Source organism: Rhinichthys klamathensis, unplaced genomic scaffold, assembly GCF_029890125.1.
Source record: "Rhinichthys klamathensis goyatoka isolate OS25496 unplaced genomic scaffold, OSU_Roscu_1.1 h1tg000049l_1, whole genome shotgun sequence".
NCBI classification, from domain to species: Eukaryota; Metazoa; Chordata; class Actinopteri; order Cypriniformes; family Leuciscidae; genus Rhinichthys; species Rhinichthys klamathensis.
In genome coordinates, this window is record NW_026606595.1 from 871,592 (window position 1) to 898,148 (window position 26,557).

The following is a 26,557-nucleotide window of genomic DNA, read 5'->3' on the forward strand; positions in this document are numbered from 1 at the left end:
CTCTTTTCTGTCATGCTGACTCTCTTCTCTCTCGACAAAAGCAATAATTAAAGAAGCAGCGATCAGTGCAGAATGAAGACAAACACTTTCAGGAAGGATTTTAGAGACATTTGTTTCTGAACAGAGAGCAGATCGTTGTGATTCTCAAGGTGATTCATTCTTAAACCCGTCGTTCAGAAAGTGAAAGTAAAGTTTATGTTGCTGGAGCTCAAACTGTGAAAATGGCTTCACTAAATGTGTCTGCAGAAGAGCTTTCTTGTCCCGTGTGCTGTGACATCTTCAAGGCTCCTGTTGTTTTATCATGTAGTCACAGTGTCTGTAAAGAGTGTCTTCAACAGTTCTGGAGAACCAAGAAAACTCAGGAGTGTCCTGTCTGCAGGAGAAGATCCTCAAAACAAAATCCTCCATATGATCTGGCGTTAAAAAACTTGTGTGAGTCAATCCTGACGGAGAGAAATGAGACGCGTTCATCAGGATCTGAGGAGATCTGCAGTTTACACAGTGAGAAACTCAAACTCTTCTGCCTGGAGGACAAACAGCCTGTGTGTTTAGTGTGCTTTACTTCACAGAAACACGTCAATCACACAGTCAGACCCATCAGTGAAGTGGTTTCATCATATAAGGTAAGACAAATGTCTCTTGTGTCACATGTCAGTGAAAGTTAAAGTGAATTAGTGCACACACATTCAGTGAGTAGTACACACACACACACACACACACACACACACACAGCCAGTATTAAAAATCAAACCTGCAACCTTCAGGTAACCAGTCTGACTCTTTAATCATTAGGCCATGACTCTCTTTTACGACTTTCCTTTACTTTGATTTGTAACTAACAATACTTAGGCATAAACACAAATATTACATTAATGCAATATTTCTCTCTGCCATTTTACTCAGCTTTATATGACATTTACTGTGCTGTGAAAAAGTATTTGCCCCATCCTCATTTCTTCTGTTTTTGTGTCTCATACTAATACATACTTTACATCTTAAAACAAAATACAACATAAAACAAAGGCAAACTGAGTAAACCAAGAACACAGTTTTCAACACCTATCACCCATGTGAAAAACTAATCACCCCCTCTGGCAGCTGTAACAGCCGAACGCTTGTGATAACTGGAGATCAGTCTTTCACAGCGCTGTGGTGGATCATCTCTGCAGAACTGCTTTAGTTCAGCCACAATGGAGGGTTTTCAAGCATGAACTGCCTGTTTAAGGTCCTAGCACATCATCTCAATTGGGCTCAAGTCAAGACTTTGACGAGGACACTCCAAAACTTTAACTGTGCTTTCTCGAGCCGTTCAGAGGTGGATTTACTCCTGTGCTTTGAATCATTTTCTTGCTTTAACTTACAGACTGAAGATCTGAGATTCTCCGTTAGGATTTTCTGAAAAGCAGAAAAATGCAAAAGCCTACTCTTTATTGATTGGTCAGATGGCCCAGTCTGCTGTGATTGGACCATCTGGCCAATCAGAGCAGAGTAGACCAATCACTGCAGACTGGGCCATCTGACCAATCAGAGCAGAGTAGACCAATCACAGCAGGACGGGCCATCTGACCAATCAGAGCAGAGTAGACCAATCACAACAGACTGGGCCATCTGACCAATCAGAGCAGAGTAGACCAATCACAGCAGGACGGGCCATCTGACCAATCAGAGCAGAGTAGACCAATCACAACAGACTGGGCCATCTGGCCAATCAGAGCAGAGTAGACCAATCACTGCAGACTGGGCCATCTGGCCAATCAGAGCAGAGTAGACCAATCACAGCAGGACGGGCCATCTGACCAATCAGAGCAGAGTAGACCAATCACAACAGACTGGGCCATCTGGCCAATCAGAGCAGAGTAGACCAATCACTGCAGACTGGGCCATCTGGCCAATCAGAGCAGAGTAGACCAATCACAGCAGGACGGGCCATCTGACCAATCAGAGCAGAGTAGACCAATCACTGCAGACTGGGCCATCTGGCCAATCAGAGCAGAGTAGACCAATCACAGCAGGACGGGCCATCTGGCCAATCAGAGCAGAGTAGACCAATCACAACAGACTGGGCCATCTGACCAATCAGAGCAGAGTAGACCAATCACAACAGACTGAGCCATCTGACCAATCAGAGCAGAGTAGACCAATTAAAACAGACTGAGCCATCTGACCAATCAGAGCAGAGTAGACCAATCACAGCAGACTGAGCCATCTGACCAATCAGAGCAGAGTAGACCAATCACAACAGACTGAGCCATCTGACCAATCAGAGCAGAGTAGACCAATCACAGCAGACTGGGCCATCTGACCAATCAGAGCAGAGTAGACCAATCACAACAGACTGAGCCATCTGACCAATCAGAGCAGAGTAGACCAATTAAAACAGACTGAGCCATCTGACCAATCAGAGCAGAGTAGACCAATCACAGCAGACTGAGCCATCTGACCAATCAGAGCAGAGTAGACCAATCACAACAGACTGGGTCATCTGACCAATCAGAGCAGAGTAGACCAATTAAACAGACTGGGTCATCTGACCAATCAGAGCAGAGTAGACCAATTAAACAGACTGGGCCATCTGACCAATCAGAGCAGAGTAGACCAATTAAAACAGACTGAGCCATCTGACCAATCGGAGCAGAGTAGACCAATCACAGCAGACTGAGCCATCTGACCAATCAGAGCAGAGTAGACCAATCACAACAGACTGGGTCATCTGACCAATCAGAGCAGAGTAGACCAATTAAACAGACTGGGCCATCGGACCAATCAGAGCAGAGTAGACCAATTACAACAGACTGGGCCATCTGACCAATCAGAGCAGAGTAGACCAATCACAACAGACTGGGCCATCTGGCCAATCAGAGCAGAGTAGACCAATCACAGCAGACTGGGCCATCTGACCAATCAGAGCAGAGTAGACCAATCACAACAGACTGGGCCATCTGACCAATCAGAGCAGAGTAGACCAATTACAACAGACTGGGCCATCTGACCAATCAGAGCAGAGTAGACCAATCACAGCAGACTGGGCCATCTGACCAATCAGAGCAGAGTAGACCAATCACAGCAGACTGATCCATCTGACCAATCAGAGCAGAGTAGACCAATCACAACAGACTGGGTCATCTGACCAATCAGAGCAGAGTAGACCAATTAAACAGACTGGGCCATCGGACCAATCAGAGCAGAGTAGACCAATTACAACAGACTGGGCCATCTGACCAATCAGAGCAGAGTAGACCAATCACAACAGACTGGGCCATCTGGCCAATCAGAGCAGAGTAGACCAATCACAGCAGACTGGGCCATCTGACCAATCAGAGCAGAGTAGACCAATCACTGCAGACCGGGCCATCTGACCAATCAGAGCAGAGTAGACCAATCACAGCAGACTGGGCCATCTGACCAATCAGAGCAGAGTAGACCAATCACAGCAGACTGGGCCATCTGACCAATCAGAGCAGAGTAGACCAATCACAGCAGACTGGGCCATCTGACCAATCAGAGCAGAGTAGACCAATCACAACAGACTGGGCCATCTGACCAATGAGAGCAGAGTAGACCAATCACAACAGACTGGGCCATCTGACCAATCAGAGCAGAGTAGACCAATCACAGAAGACTGGGCCATCTGACCAATCAGAGCAGAGTAGACCAATCACAGCAGACTGGGCCATCTGACCAATCAGAGCAGAGTAGACCAATCACAGCAGACTGGGCCATCTGACCAATCAGAGCAGAGTAGACCAATCACAACAGACTGGGTCATCTGACCAATCAGAGCAGAGTAGACCAATCACTGCAGACCGGGCCATCTGACCAATCAGAGCAGAGTAGACCAATCACAGAAGACTGGGCCATCTGACCAATCAGAGCAGAGTAGATCAATCACAACAGACTGGGTCATCTGACCAATCAGAGCAGAGTAGACCAATCACAGCAGACTGGGCCATCTGACCAATCAGAGCAGAGTAGACCAATCACAACAAACTGGGCCATCTGACCAATCAGAGCAGAGTAGACCAATCACAGCAGACTGGGCCATCTGACCAAACAGAGCAGAGTAGACCAATCACAACAGACTGGGTCATCTGACCAATCAGAGCAGAGTAGACCAATCACAGCAGACTGGGCCATCTGACCAATCAGAGCAGAGTAGATCAATCACAACAGACTGGGTCATCTGACCAATCAGAGCAGAGTAGACCAATCACAGCAGACTGGGCCATCTGACCAATCAGAGCAGAGTAGACCAATCACAACAGACTGGGCCATCTGACCAATCAGAGCAGAGTAGACCAATCACAGCAGACTGGGTCATCTGACCAATCAGAGCAGAGTAGACCAATCACAACAGACTGGGTCATCTGACCAATCAGAGCAGAGTAGACCATTCACTGCAGACCGGGCCATCTGACCAATCAGAACAGAGTAGACCAATCACAACAGACTGGGCCACCTGACCAATCAGAGCAGAGTAGACCAATCACAACAGACTGGGCCATCTGACCAATCAGAGCAGAGTAGACCAATCACAGCAGACTGGGCCATCTGACCAATCAGAGCAGAGCAGACCAATCACAACAGACTGGGCCACCTGACCAATCAGAGCAGAGTAGACCAATCACAGCAGACTGGGCCATCTGACCAATCAAAACAGAGTAGACCAATCACAACAGACTGGGTCATCTGACCAATCAGAGCAGAGTAGACCAATCACAACAGACTGGGCCATCTGACCAATCAGAGCAGAGTAGACCAATCACAGCAGACTGAGCCATCTGACCAATCAGAGCAGAGCAGACCAATCACAACAGACTGGGCCATCTGACCAATCAGAGCAGAGTAGACCAATCACAGCAGACTGGGCCATCTGACCAATCAGAGCAGAGTAGACCAATCACAACAGACTGAGTCATCTGACCAATCAGAGCAAAGTAGACCAATCACAACAGACTGGGTCATCTGACCAATCAGAGCAGAGTAGACCAATCACAGCAGACTGGGCCATCTGACCAATCAGAGCAGAGTAGACCAATCACAACAGACTGAGTCATCTGACCAATCAGAGCAGAGTAGACCAATCACAACAGACTAAGTCATCTGACCAATCAGAGCAGAGTAGACCAATCACAACAGACTGGGTCATCTGACCAATCAGAGCAGAGTAGACCAATCACTGCAGACCGGGCCATCTGACCAATCAGAACAGAGTAGACCAATCACAACAGACTGGGCCACCTGACCAATCAGAGCAGAGTAGACCAATCACAACAGACTGGGCCATCTGACCAATCAGAGCAGAGTAAACCAATCACAACAGACTGGGCCATCTGACCAATCAGAACAGAGTAGACCAATCACAACAGACTGGGCCATCTGACCAATCAGAGCAGAGTAGACCAATCACAACAGACTGGGCCATCTGACCAATCAGAACAGAGTAGACCAATCACAACAGACTCGGCCACCTGACCAATCAGAGCAGAGTAGACCAATCACAACAGACTGGGCCATCTGACCAATCAGAACAGAGTAGACCAATCACAACAGACTGGGCCACCTGACCAATCAGAACAGAGTAGACCAATCACAGCAGACTGGGCCACCTGACCAATCAGACCAGAGTAGACCAATCACAACAGACTGAGCCATCTGACCAATCAGAGCAGAGTAGACCAATCACAACAGACTGAGCCATCTGACCAATCAGACCAGAGTAGACCAATCACAACAGACTGAGCCATCTGACCAATCAGAGCAGAGTAGACCAATCACAGCAGACTGAGCCATCTGACCAATCAGAGCAGAGTAGACCAATCACAACAGACTGAGCCATCTGACCAATCAGAGCAGAGTAGACCAATCACAGCAGACTGGGCCACCTGACCAATCAGACCAGAGTAGACCAATCACAACAGACTGAGCCATCTGACCAATCAGAGCAGAGTAGACCAATCACAACAGACTGGGCCACCTGACCAATCAGAGCAGAGTAGACCAATCACAACAGACTGAGCCATCTGACCAATCAGAACAGAGTAGACCAATCACAGCAGACTGGGCCACCTGACCAATCAGAGCAGAGTAGACCAATCACAACAGACTGAGCCATCTGACCAATCAGACCAGAGTAGACCAATCACAACAGACTGAGCCATCTGACCAATCAGAGCAGAGTAGACCAATCACAACAGACTGGGTCATCTGACCAATCAGAGCAGAGTAGACCAATCACAGCAGACTGGGCCATCTGACCAATCAGACCAGAGTAGACCAATCACAACAGACTGGGCCATCTGACCAATCAGAACAGAGTAGACCAATCACAGCAGACTGGGCCATCTGACCAATCAGAGCAGAGTAGACCAATCACAACAGACTGGGCCATCTGACCAATCAGAGCAGAGTAGACCAATCACAACAGACTGGGCCATCTGACCAATCAGAGCAGAGTAGACCAATCACAGCAGACTGGGCCATCTGACCAATCAGAGCAGAGTAGACCAATCACAACAGACTGGGCCATCTGACCAATCAGAGCAGAGTAGTCTGCCCAGTGTGTTGTGATTGTTCTGATTACACAGAATACAACGCTTATCTACACGCCGATTACAAATTATAAATGAACATCAACTCTGTCCAGCGGTTCCTAAAGCTCAGCGATTGTATACACTGTGAAGACAATTACGATGACGTCGATTTTATCATATCAATCCGAGCGCAAGTCCAATGATGAAATGAAATATACTTTATTGTCCCTGATAGGGAAATTTAGAATAGACTCCATAGCCAGCACTTCGCTAAAATCTGATATTAAAAAATTACACAAAATATTCATACACATCATACACATAAAAATAAATAGACTTCACTAATTCATGTTCAACAGTCTAATTGATACCATTACAAAATAGTTTTTGAACCTGTTCCATTTATAAGGAAGAGTTCCAGATGGTAGGAGTTCATAAGAGCGGTAGAGTACATGAGACGGGGCGCTTAAAATAATTTTTGCCTAATTTAATGCGCATTGCTCATACAGAGTCTGAATACTGGGATAGTCTTTCAGTCCAATCATTTTCATCGAAGTTTGAACAATATATAGTATCTTTGATTTTGATTTTACAGAAAGATCACCGTAACAAGTGGACAGACCATATCTGATCACACTTTCTGTAGTGCAGACTACAGGAACATAAAAAAGGAACATCATTTTCCTATCAACTCCATAAAACCACAATCTTCGTAAAAAATACAATCTCTGGTGAAGTCTTTCACACACCCAATTAACATGCTTGCCCCACGTTTCAATGAAACATCGAAAGAACTAGTTATCCAACGCAAGGACGGCTCGAGCGGGACGTTTCTCAGTGATCCGCTTCTCAGTTTGAGGAACATTATGAGATGTTGCAGCTGTAGTTCCTCACCGTGGCGAGCAGGACGAGGCCGAGGGCCGGGGGAGAACGGCGTGATTGCTGATGAGCGACTCCTGCGCGACGCACCGGTCTCGTGTCTCTCACGGAGGAGCAAAGCATAAAGCAGGAGCGACGACAGTGAAGGATGAGAGAGGCCAGGCCTGGATTTATGTTGTGCTTTATTTTGTTATAGACCTTATGCACCAGAGAAATGTGGGCGCCGCCATCTTTAGAATATTGTCTTTGAACTTCTGTTTTTGCGGTCGCTCTGTATATTTCTATGGCATCGCTGTCCAGGAGTAATAAGCTGGTGAAGTGGATTTACTTATTGTAGAGTTAACAAAAGTTATCATGAGCATTGTAAAGCAGATGTCTCAACAAATGTCGACCGGGAACTTTTTTACGAGCAGTTCATTCATACCTATGCAAGATCGCTGTGGAAATACAGACCGGAAGTCAAAAGACAACGAGCGCAGCGCTGAAAAGGGGCGGGGCTACATAAGGTCTATACGTGACAGCAGTCGTCCGTGAGGTCGTCTTTACTTTTCATTTTTATTAAAGTTTGTTTGAACGTTCGCCGGTTCCCGCCTCCTTCTTCCCATAACAACGAACTGTGTTACACTCACCATCAGCATTAACAAGTGTATATGTATATTTCTAATTTATTGCAGTGCACATGCAGGAACTGTATCATTAACTGTATCAAAAACAGCGTACTAACGAGAATGACTGATGTAACATTACAGTTTGTAAAACAAATCTTGCTCTATCCTTTATTTTTACTCAAAGTAGTAAGAACGACAGACAGTCCGCATTAATAGACACAGTTTTATGTAATAGTGGCCCACAGCTGATTAGCAGAAGTATTTCAGTAAGACAGTAATAACGGGAGTTAGACGATTAACCGGAAACTTACACAATATTAAACACAAAGCTATGTATTCTGAACACCCAGTAGAAAATATATACATCAATAATGTGATTCTGAGGAGTTGGTCCAAATAAAGTGGGTACGGTTTCATCTTTAATGGATAAGTGTTTTGTCAATCTCATTTAGGCCTCACAGAGATTTGAGAAGCAGTCGTCAGAAGGTTAAACTGCTGTTGTATCGCTGTGCTCATTATAACCACCATCCTCATCCCTTGGAAGTGTTTAAAAGAGAGTTTGCTTTTCCAGCGCAGAAAACAGGGTCTTCTCGACATGTACACAACACGAACATGAACAGCTACAGCTTTTATCATGCACTTTCCACTTTACAACTTTGTAGAACATTTACATTCACTAACAGCCGTATTGCACTCTACATGAAGGGGAATGTTGAAAAAGCATAATAAGGCACTTTAAGACCTGTTAACCAACTTCATGCTGTTGAAAAAGGCCTATTTCAGTGTTGGTTTGATTGAACATGACTGCAGTAATCAGGACTGGTTGTGTTTAGTCCAGCTCAACCACAGTATAAATACATTTCATATATTTGAGGAATTAGTAACTACGGGGACAAATACATGTTCACTCAGGCCTTGTTGGTATTGGATAACGTTTAGCTTCAATAAATAACATTGTCTTTTACAAACTTTACTTTGTGTTTTCTCAAGTTGCCTTTGTTTTATGGTTTTAATTTCTGAATCAATTTAGTATGAAATATGCACAAAAATAGAAGAAATCAGGATGAGGGCAAATATTATTTCGATCATTGATTATATCACTGTATTGTCTTCTTCTCTCTATTTTTGGTCCAATTCTAGGAGGAGTTCAATACAGCACTGAAGTCCTTACAAGAGAAACTGAAACACAAAGAAAACATTAAAGGAGAGTTTGAGAAAACAGTTCAACACATCAAGGTGAGGAACCAGAATCAGGAGTTATCTTCATTACAGCTGTAGGATCACTGTATACAGTTATGATCTGATATATTTAATATAATGGATTCCAGTTGCTTATTTCTGTAAATGACGAGCATTAATCTGCTTCTGGATCCGTTATGTGTCGGGTATCGAGTATATCTCTGATATGAATGATGTGAAGTGTTGATGTGTGTCGGTTGAGATGATTGAAGTGAATGTGATGTGATTTCAGGCTCAAGCTGAGCACACAGAGCGTCAGATTAAACAGCAGTTTGAGAAGCTTCATCAGTTTCTCAGAGATGAAGAAGAAGCTACAGTCACTGCACTGAGGGAGGAAGAGGAGCAGAAGAAGCAGAGGATGAAGGAGAAGCTGGAGGAGATGAACACACACATCTCAGCTCTTTCACACACACTCAAAGACATGGAGGAGATGATGAAAGCCAATGACGTCTGCTTTCTGAAGGTCTGATTTCAGATCATTGGTTGATCATTGGTTGATTGATTGAGTTCTTGATGATAAATGGTGTGTTTGTTCTGCAGGAGTTTCCAGTCTCAATGGAAAGGTGAGTGATCTGCTCCTGTCTCTGGTCTCTCTGGTTCTGATCCAAAGCCACTGCAGTTCTGACTCCTGAATGTTCTTCCAGAGTCCAGAGCTCACGGCCGGATCCACAGATGGCTTCTGGAGCTTTGATTCATGTGCCGCGATACTTGGGCAACCTGCCGTTCAGAGTCTGGAAGAAGATGCAGGACATCGTCCAAAACAGTGAGTCTGACTGCAGGAGATCTGAGATAAAGGCTCTTCATGACACAAACTGATAGATAGATAGATAGATAGATAGATAGATAGATAGATAGATAGATAGATAGATAGATAGATAGATAGATAGAAAGATAGATAGATAGATAGATAGAGATAGAAAGATAGATAGATAGAGATAGACAGACAGACAGACAGACAGACAGATAGATAGAGATAGACAGACAGATAGATAGACAGACAGACAGATAGACAGACTGATAGATAGATAGATAGATAGATAGATAGATAGATAGATAGATAGATAGATAGATAGATAGAGATAGATAGATAGATAGATAGATAGATAGATAGATAGATAGAGATAGAAATATAGATAGATAGAGATAGACAGACAGACAGATAGACAGACTGATAGATAGATAGATAGATAGATAGATAGATAGATAGATAGATAGATAGATAGATAGATAGATAGATAGACAGAGATAGATAGATAGATAGATAGATAGATAGATAGAGATAGAAAGATAGATAGATAGATAGATAGAGATAGAAAGATAGATAGATAGAGATAGACAGACAGACAGACAGACACAGACAGATAGATAGAGATAGACAGATTGATAGACAGACAGACAGATAGACAGACTGATAGATAGATAGATAGATAGATAGATAGATAGATAGATAGATAGATAGAGATAGATAGAAAGATAGATAGATAGATAGAGATAGAAAGATAGATAGATAGAGATAGACAGACAGACAGACAGACAGATAGATAGAGATAGACAGATAGATAGACAGACAGACAGATAGACAGACTGATAGATAGATAGATAGATAGATAGATAGATAGATAGATAGATAGATAGATAGATAGATAGATAGATAGAGATTGTAGCGATTGTACGCACGTATAAATATAATTAATTATTATTCATAACGGATTATGATCAATAATTAATAATTGAATTATTTTCAGAATTTACTGTAGCAAAATCAAGAGTATGATCAGTTTATCAGTTCATCCAATGAACGGAAAGCATAAACAATTATTAATTCTAGGAAATATAATATCTTCTTGGCCAAGAAAGACTAATTCCCAGCTAACAGCTAAATTAAGAAATAAATCAAGGGTCAAAGCATAGGTAACTTAGATCGAAGTTCAAGACAATAAATCGGTAAGCACATATCACAAGTAATGCTTCTCTTTTCAAATACAAACAATACTTTATTGATTATAAGCCTATGGCTAACACACAAAACAAATATCTAACACAAACACACGCACACGCATTCATACAAGTTGAAGAAAGACAGAGAGTGAGGAAGAATGAGTTTTAGGAGTTAGATGGTGAGATCCCAAGTTTCTATATGCACTTAAAAGACATGACCTGAACGAACCATCAATAATTAATTTCACCCTTTTATCGTTTCTTAGGCGGGTAATTCAATTTGATATTAAAATGCACCTGCAGTTTCAAGTCTGGAGGTACTTGCTTGTCCTTGCTTTACTTTTGAGGATTCCCTTTTGTCGGTGTGAAGGCGTTCCCCGGTCCGTTGCTTGGCTGATCTTCTCGTGTGCCTGGATAGACTTTGGACAGCCAGTCACGTGGTGTGTTGGCGCGGATGAATGAAAGTCTTTGAAGTTGAAAGCTGGTTTTGCAGTTGAAACGTTAAAACGAAACTTTGCAGCAACACTTAACTTAGAACCGAGACTTTTAACGGAAAAGAAAGAAACTAAGAAAAGAAAGAAAAGTGAGACGAGATGGCTTCAATTAAATCTGTTTTAACCCATATCTTGATTTGGGTAATTTGTCTCTGCGTCTACATGGTTACTATAACCATCGTCGGGCATCACAAGAGAGAGTCACCAGAGAGAGGATCACAAGAGCGTTCAGAGAGAGAGTTTCTGTGTTCGGGTCTAAGGTTTTAAAGTCCAATGTTTTGTCCCGCCTCCTGGAGGAATTTGGAATTCGGACAATAAGACACTATGGGCTCTATCTTGCACTCGGCGCAAATGACTTTGTTCACTGACGCATGTATCATTCCTATTTTGCACCCGCGCAAAGCGGACTTTTCCCTCCACAGACACACGTCGGTTAACTAAGAAATACACTTGCGCTCCCCGGGGCGGTTCAGCGCAAAGAGGAGGCGTGTTCCGGCGCAAACTTTCCCTCATGCTATTTTGCTGTTCTATAAAACAATTGCGCCACTGACCAGAAAAAAACTAGTCTAAAGTCAGTGGCGCGTTGCGCGTTGTTCATTATGCTATTTTAAGCGCGCATGCTTGGCCATAATGTAGCGGGTGCACAACGCGCATACACCTTGATTCTCTCATCAACACAGATGCAGCAGTTTTTATTTTTGCAAATCATACATTATAACAAGGAAAAATATTAACACATGAGGGAAATCATTGTGGTGTCCATGAAAATTTAGTTTTTTTCCTCCCACGCCTCTTTAACCGACGCTGATTTGTATGGGGATGGGAGAAACCCACCCACGATAGATAGATAGATAGATAGATAGATAGATAGATAGATAGATAGATAGATAGATAGATAGATGATAGATAGAGAGATAGAGAGATAAATAGATAGATAAGTCTGATTTGAACGTTGAATTTCTTGTTATTTCTGCATGCATTCTAGCCTACTTCAGACAGTCAATAAACAGTGCCGTCTGAGGGTGTTACTGCATGAGGGTTTATGCCATAGTTTACAGGTGCACGCAAAACACGCAATACAACGTCACTTCTCTGTCTTTCACGGTCCTGACAAGAACGTCGGTCTCCTCGGCTGTGAACCGCTGCTGACGCGCGCCTGGTAAATCCGCCGTTATAATAGCAATCCGCCATGCAACATGCGCACCTGCTCTTAAAGGGAATGTGAGATGACGCTCTGATTGGTTTATTCCACGTTACGCCCAAACCACACCTATGAATAATGAAGCTACTTCAGGCCAACCTCTTTTAGATTTGCGCCAGGCGCAAGAGGCATTTATCCCGCCGGGAAAATAGCAACAGCGCCGGGATCCGCCCACAAAGTTACTTGCGCTTTGCGCTTTGACACTTGCGTTTCAGATCGTTAAAATAGGGCCCAATATGGTTATTTGAGAAGGGGGTCTATTCTATCCCCCCCCCTTCTCTCATCGCGAATCATGTGCTCTCTGTGGTCTGCTTACTCATCAGCTCGAAACAAGAGGATTCAGTTTAGACATAATTTCCATTTTAAGAACATAAACATTTTTACACAGATTTCAATCGAGCCATCTTTTGAATTAAAAACATACGAGCATAATGATAGGAAACACGACACTTTCATTCCAGTATCTCTAATATTTAAAACAATTACATGACTTAGATGTGATCTAAGCAGAATAGACACATACAGGGGTTGTAAACACAATATATAATTGTTATGTTACATGATTTTGATTCTGGGTCAGTCAAGAATTGTTCTGGGATGAGTTTTATTGGTATTGGAGAATTGGAGGAAAGTCCTTATGTGTGTGTGTGTGTGTGGGTATCCTTATGGTCAGCATTTGTGCATCCGTGGTGTGTACCACGTGAGGGTTTAGTTTCGCCAATGGCTGTCTTCAAGACAAAGGGTATTTTGTATGCAAGTCCACTTTTTCAGCCTTAAGGATATAATTGATGAGGGGAAAACTAGCTCGGGACGCTGAATGGTTCAGTCTGTTTCTGAATCTGTTCAGATCTGTTCTTGCCAAATTATAAAACATTGACAACGTCCTTCCTTTAGTTAACCCTCTGGGGACCAGAGTGTTTTTGGGGCCCTTGGGATGTTTTGACATGCACTGACATTTGTGCTTTTTTCAGTTATTTATAAACATGTTAATGGCAAAGGTGTAAATTCACTCTATATAGCACAAACTGCCATGAGATCTGAGCAACATGTATGTACATGTTTGTATTTTTAATAGAATAATGTTTATGCGTGGTTATTGAAAAAAATAAAAATGAAAGTTGCTGAAATAAGACCACAAAACACATATTGATTATTTCTTCACAAGACTTTTGAAAATTGTATCACATAGCCTAGAATATTTGCTCCAAAACTATGTGAGAATCATCCTGACTACTCATTCAGATAAGTCAATAAAGTCTTTTACATTTTTAATGACGTGTTTTGTTTGAGAAAGCTTTATGCAGGAGGCTTGATCTCTCATTAATATGTATGGCATTCCACACCTGAGAAAGACAAAGACCCTCCCATAATGGCCCTATTAGGTGCTATCAGGCCATATCATTACAGGAGCCTCGCACAAAGAATGAGGAGATTTAAAAAAGAATGGCTTTTAGATTGTTTGGATATTATAAGGAAAATACAGGGTGCATACGTCTGGACACTTCTATCACACACCCTTCACCATATAGACATGGTTTTATTTCAGTTCAAAGTTAGAGTTGGAAACATCTTGAAAAGAAAATTGTCTTTCTCCATAAATGTCTTAGTTTGATCATACATATTTCAAAGTTGAGGATTCATTATTTTGATATAGCTTGAACAAACACTATAACATCTTAGTTGATTAGTTTATTGACAAAACATACTATATATTTAACATATGAGCAGAAACTCCTAAAAAAGCTTATTTGATGTCTATTTTAGAGTAAAAACTTTATCCAAAACGAGTCAACGAAATGTTGTCTGTTATTTAGTCTGTAACAGTGCGTATCTGTGCGTTCATTCATTCATTCACACACACACACACAAACTGTGTGACACAAACATGATTCACATTTAACAGTATGCTATTTTTCCGTTTACAGACACTACGTTATTCTATATCGCGATTAGAACAAAGCACTTGCAAAAAACACTTACTTCTCAGCTGAATCTGTTCATCCTCGAAGTGAAAATAACCCAGTGGTAAATGTCCCAGGATTGTTCCACATATAGCCGCGCAAGACGACAGTAGATTAATCTGACTAAAAAATAATGTGTGTTTTCAGAGTTCATGGGCGTTAACGCGTCTCAATGTGTTGCTTCACATATTTGCGTTTGAATAGCGCGTGCTCTCCGTAGGCGTGTCACATTACCACAGATAATCAGCTGAGAGAACGATAATGAGATGGGCTGACACGTCTCTCTTTTTATATAGATGACATAAACGGAGAATAATAATTTTAGTTTTGAATCGGATCATTTAAAAGTACAAACTCAAATGATTTAAAAGATATATTGCTTATGGCTGGGTGAATAGTATTAGCTGAGTTGTGTTGAAGATTAGAGACGTGCTCCAGAAAAAAAGTTCACGGTGACCGAGAGGCAGAACGCACACCCTGTTTATTTTCTTTATTTTACAAAAGCACAATATTTTATTTCGATTGTATGTGGGCACATAAAAAAGTAGACATTTAACAGATTATTTTCTCATATTTCTTAACTCTATATGAACAGAAATGATGGTAGTACTTTAAGTCTATTTTTCTGCTATGTGAAAAAAAACGAGCAAAACGCGCCGGCGCGTTTCTGGTCCCCAGAGGGTTAAGCAACAAAAGGTCTTCTTGGCTCATAGCCTCAGGGATAATTTGGAATATGCAGCCCCTTGTGTTTGATTATGTACGAACGCTTCCCTCGTGTTTGGTCCATTCTCAATGTTGCTACATATCCCCCCTTCGGTCGATGATGGGTTGAGGAGAAGACATCATTGAACGCTGGAGAAACGGGTAGAGGAAGCAAACACACACAGCAAACAACAAGACAACACCTCCATGACTGGTCACTTTACTGGTGCAGGGCATTAGATTACCTAGGCCTAAACAGGTTCACTCTCTCAATTTAGTCAATCACGTTGAATAAAGTTTAGTTCAATTTTAGGACCGTTATTCTATTTTGTTTTGGTACGGTGATTGATCAACTTTGTGACTAAATTTGATTTGTTTGTTTTATTCTCTTCTAAATTGTTCTAGGTTTAGACCAATTTACCTTTCAATTTGTGATACGAATGATGCAGGGAGTTCTCTGGCTCACATTCGTTTTAAGGTGACTTACAAATATAGGAGTGGTGTGTCAATCCTATTATTGTGACCTTGACCCTTATGGGGTGGACAGGCATTTTACCTAATAAAAGAAAAAGGAAAGGAAGGAAGAAGTAAAACAAAACAACGCAGTTGAGTGTTCCTGATATGACTTATAACTACGGTTGCGCAGCTAAGGTGTCAGGTATCATGATGTAATGAGAGGTGTTCTCAGGTGTACTTGTTGGATGGGTAGTTACCATGTTTCCTATGGTAAGTGTAGCTAAGTTGTTAAGCTAGATTCTGAAGTTAGTTTCTACCTGTGGGGGAAAACATACTTGTTGAATGTTTTGCACGGTAGAGGTGGTTAACTTCTGTATGTAAGCGAGTATGTTAGGGGTGTCGTGTAGTGCATGTATGTATGTATGTATGGTCAGATCTGTCTCAGTCTGTTTTGCTCCCCCCCTTTTGCTTGATGGCTTAGCTTTGATGAGCTTGTTGCATCTTTGCCTTGGAAAAGGGCTCTTCTGTGAGCTGCTGGGGGTCAATCCAGTAAGGCAGGAAGTTCTCTGGCAGACATTGGGAGGTAGTTTGGCACGGATGTGTGAAGATGTAGTGCGAAACTTGGTCTCCGTTGTTGCATTCCTCCGATGATGCCTTCTGGTTGTGACAGACTTTCTGACCTTCTGTGCATACTGTTGTTGCTGTAGCACACACGTGGTTCTTGAGTTTGGAGCTCGTTTGGTGGTTTCTTTATGAGTGATGGGTAGCCAGGATGGTGTTTTCTGGTACCTCTGGGTGTTTGTCAATGGTTGACTGTGAGAGGCCACTTTGTTCTGTGTTGTTGTAGAGCAAGTGGTCGTCAAGTTCGTTATGAAGGTGTATCAGATGAAACGGTGGTCTTCCGTTCCATCGCCATCCTGTTCGTCATCCATGTTTACCTCATTTCCGATGAAAACTTTCAGTTGCCTCATTAGTTGCTCCGTGTCTTCTGAGGGTAAACTGTCTGGTTCTTGGGCATACTCAGTGCTGTGTTTAACTGAGTGGTGCCAAGGTGGGTTTCGTTGTTGAGTACCCACATGGAGTGCTTTTGGATGCCTTGGTTGATGGCTTTTGGATGTCCAGTTAGGTTTCCAGTGGTTTCCTTCTTGTGGGTTACTTGAGAAGCGTGGCTGGTCCCATGGCATTTCCATGCGGTTAGTGTAGTAGGTGTCAGCGACATGGGAGTCACGTTCTCTGTGCTCCTTACGAAGGACTGTGGTATTGTAATGCCACTGGGTGTCTTCCAGTGCAAGGCTTGTGTCTTGGCTGATGGAGTTTGAAACTGTGGATGTTTTCAAACCTTTCTTTGAGTTCATCTTTTGTTTGATGTAGGCCTTGTGTGTCAGGTCACGTAGCTGTTGAATTGTCATTGTGCCTGGGCAGGCCATGATGCCAAGATGATGACTCAATCCGGGGTGCAGGTTTCTCAGGAAGAGGGTTTTGAAGTTCACATCCTCTTCAAGTTCAGGTTTGTTATGTGCACCTAAGTAGGCTTGTCGAAAGCGGTGGTAGTAGGCTTGGGGAGTCTCTTGTCGACCTTGTTTGGTTTCCATAGCGATTAACACACCGTGTTCCGACTCTGGGCCTGTGAATTCTTTAATCAGTGTCTCACATAGCAGCTGGTAGTTTGACTTGACATGAGCAGGTTGTCTGTCTAGGAAGCTTCGTACCTCTGGACTGGATGTGGATCTGAGGAGGTAGAATCTGTCTCTGTCAGTCATATGTGGTCTCACCTCTAGGTGGAAGTTGATATCTCTGATGTAGGTCTGGATGTCGGGACCCTCTGTGGAGTTCGGGTTGAACTGAGTGATATTCTTCACCAGCTGGTTGAGATCTTTAAAGGTCATCCCCTGTGCAGCTTTGGAGTCTGCCTGGATGAGCTCTCTTCATTTGTTAGCAGGGAAGAGTTCTGTGGTGAAGGCCGGTGACGTTTTGGGTTGTGGCCATTCACTTCTTCCGTTGTATGGCAGTTCTTGGATGAAGGACTCTGTTCTGCTCAGCAGGGGTGATGCTGAGGGAGGTCTCTCCCTTCTTGGCTCTGGTTTCTGTTGGAACATGTGCAGGAGTTCATCTCTGACCGTGTAGAGCTCGTCGTTGGCGTCATCTCGCTGTTGGGTCAGATGGTCCATTTCCGCGCTGCACCTTTCCAGGTGGTCTTTCAGAGCAGTAATTTCAGAGTTCTTATCTTTAATGTCAGCTTTGGCTTTCTCTAGCTGATGTTCAGCAGACTGGAGTTGGTTTACCAGGTGCTTTTGGACAGTCTTTAATTCTTGTTTGTCACGTTCAGTGACTGCAAGGGCTTCTTGGAGCTTGTCAAGTTGTTTCTTTGTTTCTTGCTCCACTTCATCAGGCACTTTGAGCTTGTCTTGAGCTTTTGCTTTGAGCTGGTCTGTGCAGTGTTGAGTGTGCATCAGCTCTCTCAGGAACTCAGTGGTCTGACACTTGAAGTCGTCCTGGACTTTCACTTCCAGCTTGTCTATGCGGCTCTGGGCACGTGTCAGCTCCTCCTGAAGGTGGGTGATGTGCTTGTCGCTTAGTTTCAGCTGGGCTGTGAAGGCATTGCTTAAGGAACAGGTTATTTTGGTTAGTTCCATGTGGTTGTGGTTCTGGCTTGAATCATGTGTCAGGAATCTTCTCAGAATTATGATTATTATTAAAAATAATAACAGTTAAATTGTCTTTGGTGTGAGGCAGTCTGTAATGCCTCTGAGCCAGGCATCCACGTCGTCCCTTTGGGCACTGGGGTTCTTCGTCCACGACATGTTGGCACGCTGGGTGAAGAGACTGACACAGACCTGTGTGGAATGTAGGCCTATATGTGGTTGAACAGCTAAGTGTCGTTTCAGTGACGATACACTAATAGTGAAATGTTGTAATGTCTACGTGTTGGTCTCAGTGTAGGCAGGTAGGCTAGTGATGGGGAAACTTCGTCACTCAACTGAGTGAGGGAAAGAGAGAGAAAAAGGTTAAAACAAATCTCAATTTGTAAAGGGTTTTTTTTTTTTTCAATGGGAGAAATATTTTTTATAAATATTTTCTATCAATGAAAAGCTGGTTTCAGCTCGTGATGTGAGGACTACGTCACTCAACTGAGTAAGGGAAAAAGAGAGAAAGAGGTTAAATACCAATTTAAAAAAAGAAAAACAAGAAAGAAAATTCTCAACTAGGAGAGATATTATTTTTCTCGTAAATGCTTCCTATCAAAGAGAATCTGTTTCCAGAAAGGTAAACAATATTATTGTTTATGTTTACAACGAAAAATAATACAATAATAATGCTGATACCTCTTTTCTGAGTTTGACAGGATTGACACCACACACCGTCAGTTGGACCGCTTACAGCAGGGATGCTTTGAAGGCGACGGTTGCTCAACACTTGTCTCTGTTAATTGATCTTGGATGAGATGTCAAATTGTAAATTGCGTAAACAGATGCAGGGAGAGTATGGAGAACAGAGGGGTTTGATTAAAAATCAAATACCTAATGATTTCTTTGGAAAGATTGTCTTTCTCTTTCTTTTGAATCGGTTGATGGTTCTCCCAGGTATGTTCCCTACAAGTGCGAAGAATGGGATGGAGTAAAGCAGGACAGCACAGGAAAGATGTGAGAAGGGAAGGAGGGAAGGAGATTGGATCCACAAATGGCTGGAGCCTTTTGTCGAACTACGAGTATAGAATTGACAGTTGCCAAACAACCAAACATTCACAAATAAAACTTTGTAAGAGAGGGTTATCTCTGATTTATTTGAACTCGTAGTGAGATACCAATGTCTCCTTTTGAGGCTCAGGTGTGTCACTTCCAAGCAAAAAAAAACGTAAGGAATAGGTAAATGAATAAGTAAAATAGAATGGTTAAGTTTATAACCACAACTGAAAGAAATGAGCAAAGGAGGATACCACGCAATAACAATACGGAGCAAGTATGAGTCTAACAATATTTTGTAATAGGGAAAATGTTGGTGGAATAAGTTCTTAACTTTCAAAGTTTAAGACTTAACCGCCTGAAGTGATTAGATCTAAAAGAAAAATTTAGAAATTATGAAATTAGATTTATTAAAAATAAATCGAGATATCGTTAGAAATTACCTGTTAAGAAAAATAGAATTTAAATTTAATAATTCCCTAAAAAAAAAAATCAAATTCGAACTTGACAATTAATAATCATAAACCAGCATTTTCTTTTTCAAGTAAAATGCAGGTAAAGGAATTAACAATTGCAAACGACTTCCTTTTCACGGAAAATATGGGTTAAGTAAGATATGGGAAAGGTAAATAAGAAAGAAGAAAAGACCAACAGGTGGAAAGTCAAGATGTTTAAATGGTTAAATCACTTTAACGTTGTTCAAACAGACACTATTTAACCATTGAGGTTAATACTACTGATAACCGTAAATAATGCTAAAGGCGTTAACATATAGGCCTCACTGTAAACAACTGCTTTGGTTAGCTTGGCAAAGGGCTAGCTAGCTTAGCCACCAAAAGGGTTTGTTTACACTGTGGCTCTGATCATGCGAGAGGTCAGAGTTCCCCCGGAAGCGTTGGTTAAGACTTCCGTGTCACGATCGTAACTATGGCAACGAAACGAACGCTAGTGGGTAAACATGTGAATTGCAACAGTTAGGAAACAGTTACGCATGTTACATGAAATGTCGGCGCATTTCAACAATGTTCATAGAATATGCATGTACAGTAACAGTCGATCATATTCAAACTGTACCAAAAATACACCACTCGTAGCTTTAGCTGGTTTTACGATGTGGGGCTTCACTTAATTTGTTAAAAGTGATATTAACTTTAAGCAAGCAACAGCTTTGCGTTATAATAGATGGAACGATGGCGACGGCGGATCGTTTCTGTGCAAGTTTATCTGGGCACACGAACAACAGGGTTCTTAACGTTAACTGTTGGTTAAGTTCCACGTCAAGCTTTACTTGAACACAATTTTAAAATGACTCTTATTCAATTACATTCGGACACACGCAGTGTTTACCCGAGAATTCATTGAACAGGCACAAACATACAAGCAAACATAGACAAACAGCTGTTTATTACTAGGATTGCAGTGGGACACGCATTGACAATCAGATAAATATAACTGCTTCTATGTTTATCACGGGTCGCAGTGGAACACGCACTGTAAATCGGATAAAAATATATATAACGTTAGATGAGGAACACGCTCATCGCTCTGTGAGGAGAATAATCGTTCTTATAGGCCTATAGTTATTTTAATTACTGCAGTATAATTTTGTTAAGCTCTCTGGCTGATACACACACATGTATAGCCTTGACAGACGCTGGAACACGCAGACGTCGGTAAGCTATAATCAAGGTATTTCAGAAATTGAGGAACACGCTCAATTCTCACCTTATTGTTGTGTGATATTTTATATCTTGGGTTATTTTACTGCAGTTGAAAAATAACATATATGGAGGCAGACAGACTAGATTAACAGCTCTCTCAGGGGTGCGTCTCTCAAGCAGCAGATTCATTCAAACAGGGCGCGCGCTGCGCGCTCTCCATCCGTCACACACAGACTTTCGCAGGTTCGGATCTCTCATCCGCACAATATGAAAAGATAAATTACTTGGTATATGCTTACAATTTAGGTTAAACTGCCCGCATTCTCCACCATAAATAATGTAGCGATTGTACGCACGTATAAATATAATTAATTATTATTCATAACGGATTATGATCAATAATTAATAATTGAATTATTTTCAGAATTTACTGTAGCAAAATCAAGAGTATGATCAGTTTATCAGTTCATCCAATGAACGGAAAGCATAAACAATTATTAATTCTAGGAAATATAATATCGGTAACACTTTATAATAACTACACGCTAATAATCATTAGTTAAGCATGAGTAAACAGTTAATTCATCATTCATAAAGCATTGATAGACATTAATAAGCAGTTTATAAATACAGCTATAAATGCTTTCTTCTTGATTTACAAGCATATCTACAATTTATTTAATAATTGTATTTTCATCCTTTATCAATGATCAATTTATTATTTCTAAATGAATAATTGCATTTTTTATAAACCAGTTATTTAAGAGTTTTCATTGGTTCATAAGATTACTTAGAACGTGTAAGTAAATGATTAATAAACTATTTAAATGTACAGTCATACATCTTATTATTCAGACATATAGTGATGGTTACTTAGTGTGTTAATAAATGCTTTATCAACATGTATTTATGCTGTAATTCAGGGTTAATTCGGGTAGTTATAAAGCATTTAGTAGTGGTCAGTTAACTATGTTTGTGAGCTCATCTAAAGTGAGGACTATTCATGCCTTGTAAAGCATTTATAAAGGAGATTTAAAGGCTGTTAAATATTTCTATGTTCTGTATCACTGTGTTGTGTTTGTTACATTTTACTGTTTAGAAGATTGATGCGCCTTTAAATCTCCTTTATAAATGCTTTACAAGGCATGAATAGTCCTCACTTTAGATTAGCTCACAAAATAGTTAACTGACCACTACTAAATGCTTTATAACTACCTGTATTTACTACATTTACTTACACTTTCTAAGTGATTTTATGAATGACTGACAACTCTTAAATAACTGGTTTATAAATAATGCTATACTTCATTTAGAAATTATTAATTGATCATTAACAAAGTATGAAAATACAATTATTAAACGCATTATAGATATGCTTATAAATCAAGAAAAAAGCGTTTATAGCTGTATTTATAAACTGCTTATTAATGTCTATTAATGCTTTATAAATGATGAATTAACTGTTTACTCATGCTTAACAAATGATTAATAGCATGCAGTTATTATAAAGTGTTACCAATATCTTCTTGGCCAAGAAAGACTAATTCCCAGCTAACAGCTAAATTAAGAAATAAATCAAGGGTCAAAGCATAGGTAACTTAGATCGAAGTTCAAGACAATAAATCGGTAAGCACATATCACAAGTAATGCTTCTCTTTTCAAATACAAACAATACTTTATTGATTATAAGCCTATGGCTAACACACAAAACAAATATCTAACACAAACACACGCACACGCATTCATACAAGTTGAAGAAAGACAGAGAGTGAGGAAGAATGAGTTTTAGGAGTTAGATGGTGAGATCCCAAGTTTCTATATGCACTTAAAAGACATGACCTGAACGAACCATCAATAATTAATTTCACCCTTTTATCGTTTCTTAGGCGGGTAATTCAATTTGATATTAAAATGCACCTGCAGTTTCAAGTCTGGAGGTACTTGCTTGTCCTTGCTTTACTTTTGAGGATTCCCTTTTGTCGGTGTGAAGGCGTTCCCCGGTCCGTTGCTTGGCTGATCTTCTCGTGTGCCTGGATAGACTTTGGACAGCCAGTCACGTGGTGTGTTGGCGCGGATGAATGAAAGTCTTTGAAGTTGAAAGCTGGTTTTGCAGTTGAAACGTTAAAACGAAACTTTGCAGCAACACTTAACTTAGAACCGAGACTTTTAACGGAAAAGAAAGAAACTAAGAAAAGAAAGAAAAGTGAGACGAGATGGCTTCAATTAAATCTGTTTTAACCCATATCTTGATTTGGGTCATTTGTCTCTGCGTCTACATGGTTACTATAACCATCGTCGGGCATCACAAGAGAGAGTCACCAGAGAGAGGATCACAAGAGCGTTCAGAGAGAGAGTTTCTGTGTTCGGGTCTAAGGTTTTAAAGTCCAATGTTTTGTCCCGCCTCCTGGAGGAATTTGGAATTCGGACAATAAGACACTATATGGTTATTTGAGAAGGGGGTCTATTCTATCCCCCCCCTTCTCTCATCGCGAATCATGTGTTCTCTGTGGTCTGCTTACTCATCAGCTCGAAACAAGAGGATTCAGTTTAGACATAATTTCCATTTTAAGAACATAAACATTTTTACACAGATTTCAATCGAGCCATCTTTTGAATTAAAAACATACGAGCATAATGATAGGAAACACGACACTTTCATTCCAGTATCTCTAATATTTAAAACAATTACATGACTTAGATGTGATCTAAGCAGAATAGACACATACAGGGGTTGTAAACACAATATATAATTGTTATGTTACATGATTTTGATTCTGGGTCAGTCAAGAATTGTTCTGGGATGAGTTTTATTGGTATTTGAGAATTGGAGGAAAGTCCTTATGTGTGTGTGTGTGTGGGTATCCTTATGGTCAGCATTTGTGCATCCGTGGTGTGTACCACGTGAGGGTTTAGTTTCGCCAATGGCTGTCTTCAAGACAAAGGGTATTTTGTATGCAAGTCCACTTTTTCAGCCTTAAGGATATAATTGATGAGGGGGAAACTAGCTCGGGACGCTGAATGGTTCAGTCTGTTTCTGAATCTGTTCAGATCTGTTCTTGCCAAATTATAAAACATTGACAACGTCCTTCCTTTAGTTAAGCAACAAAAGGTCTTCTTGGCTCATAGCCTCAGGGATAATTTGGAATATGCAGCCCCTTGTGTTTGATTATGTACGAACGCTTCCCTCGTGTTTGGTCCATTCTCAATGTTGCTACAAGATAGATAGATAGATAGAGATAGACAGACAGACAGACAGACAGACAGACAGATATATAGAGATAGACAGATAGATAGACAGACAGACAGATAGACAGACTGATAGATAGATAGATAGATAGATAGATAGATAGAGATAGATAGATAGATAGATAGATAGATAGATAGATAGATAGATAGATAGAGATAGAAAGATAGATAGATAGAGATAGACAGATAGATAGACAGACAGACAGATAGACAGACTGATAGATAGATAGATAGATAGAGATAGATAGATAGATAGATAGATAGATAGATAAAGCAATTTGAATTGATAGATAGAGATAGAAAGATAGATAGATAGAGATAGAAAGACAGACAGACAGATAGACAGACTGATAGATAGATAGATAGATAGATAGATAGATAGATAGATAGATAGATAGATAGATAGATAGATAGATAGATAGATAGATAGATAGATAGATAGATAGATAGATAGATATGAAATATTAGCTATAATGGCAGTTTAATTGAGTCTAATAGAGACAGAGCGACGCCCACCGGGGGGAAAACAATGCAGTTTGTCCCTTAAATGCTCGTTTTTGGGGCGACAGCTTAGGGATGATGTCTGTTTAAATATGATTTTTTACATTTTTTTTATTTAATGATTTTTTAGTTGGAGTTTGAACAGTTTTGGCTCATTTGAAGATTCCGTCAAGGACAGTTTTGATCCTCATTTTTAGGAAAACTGTAAGTCTGATCCGTTATAAAAGATAAAGCCGGAGTCAGGACCGAGTCTGGAGGTTTATAGGAGGAGTTACAATTAGAACATTTAGTCTCAGAATAATAATAATAATTTCTCAATCTAACATAATGAGTTAGTCAAACACAACAGACCGTCAGAATAAACTGTTTTAAACCGACACAGACTGTCCACCTTATTTCCAGCTCCCATGATTCCATTTGCTTGCGCGACTTCCTGTCACTGAACCGGAACCAGAGGTTTCCATGGTAACGGTCATAAACAGTCTATTCTAGCGGTGCGCTAATCCTCATTTTAGAGAGTTTGGGAACTAAAACATGCGGGAACACGACCTGTTACTCCTACAGTAGCGCCCGAGAGTAAGGAGGATAAGAGCCAATGAAATGAAGATGATCAGCTGCTGAACATCACACACACACACACACACACACACTTACAGTTCTTCATCTACAGCAGAAATATCAACAGATCTCATTGATTTATTATTATAACTTTCCTAAAGTAACAGTTTCTCTTGATGGACACAAATGTCTGAATCCCATATTTAATGTTTGTAGTTGATGCCGTTAAACGCTGATGATAAACGAGTGTGAAACTAATAACAGCACTGACAGTGATCAGAGGAAAATGAGTTTGATCAACAGGACGAGTGTCATAATTCATAATAATCTGTGTTGGGTTCACTGTTGATCATTATATGAAGATCAGAATAAAAGCATGTGTTGATTGTGTCTCATCAGCTCCTGTGATTCTGGATCCAAACACTGCAGATCCACGTCTCGTCCTGTCTGATGATCTGACCAGTGTGAGATTCAGCGGGAACAAACAAACTCTTCCTGGTAATCCAGAGAGATTTGACTCTTATCTCTGTGTTCTGGGTTCAGAGGGTTTTAACTCAGGAACACACTGCTGGGATGTGGAGGTTAAAGAGAATGGACTCTGGACTCTTGGAGTAACTACAGCATCAGTCCAGAGGAAGGGAGGAGGTTTCTTCAACACTGATGTCTGGTGTGTGTCGTACGGATGGACTCCAGGTTCTGCTTTTCTTGTTAAACAGAAGCTTGATCGTCTGAGAGTGAATCTGGATTATAATGGAGGAACGGTGTCGTTCTCTGATCCTGTAACTAACACACATCTACACACACTCACAGCCACCTTCACTCACACACTCTTTCCATTCTTCTGGTGTTATTCTGGCTCTCTGAGGATCTTACCGGTCAATACTCAGTAAAGTTACTCCTGTA

At 41.1% G+C, this 26,557-nt stretch overlaps 1 protein-coding gene across 1 annotated transcript; it reads left to right on the forward strand.

Moving 5' to 3' along the window:
- On the forward strand, positions 1-26,557 carry LOC130082714 (nuclear factor 7, ovary-like). The gene is made up of 6 exons (XM_056247570.1): positions 1-623; positions 9,158-9,253; positions 9,489-9,719; positions 9,797-9,819; positions 9,901-10,019; positions 26,054-26,557. The coding sequence occupies exons 1-6, from the start codon at positions 222-224 to the stop codon at positions 26,542-26,544; spliced, it is 1,362 nt and encodes a 453-aa protein (XP_056103545.1). The 5' UTR covers positions 1-221; the 3' UTR covers positions 26,545-26,557.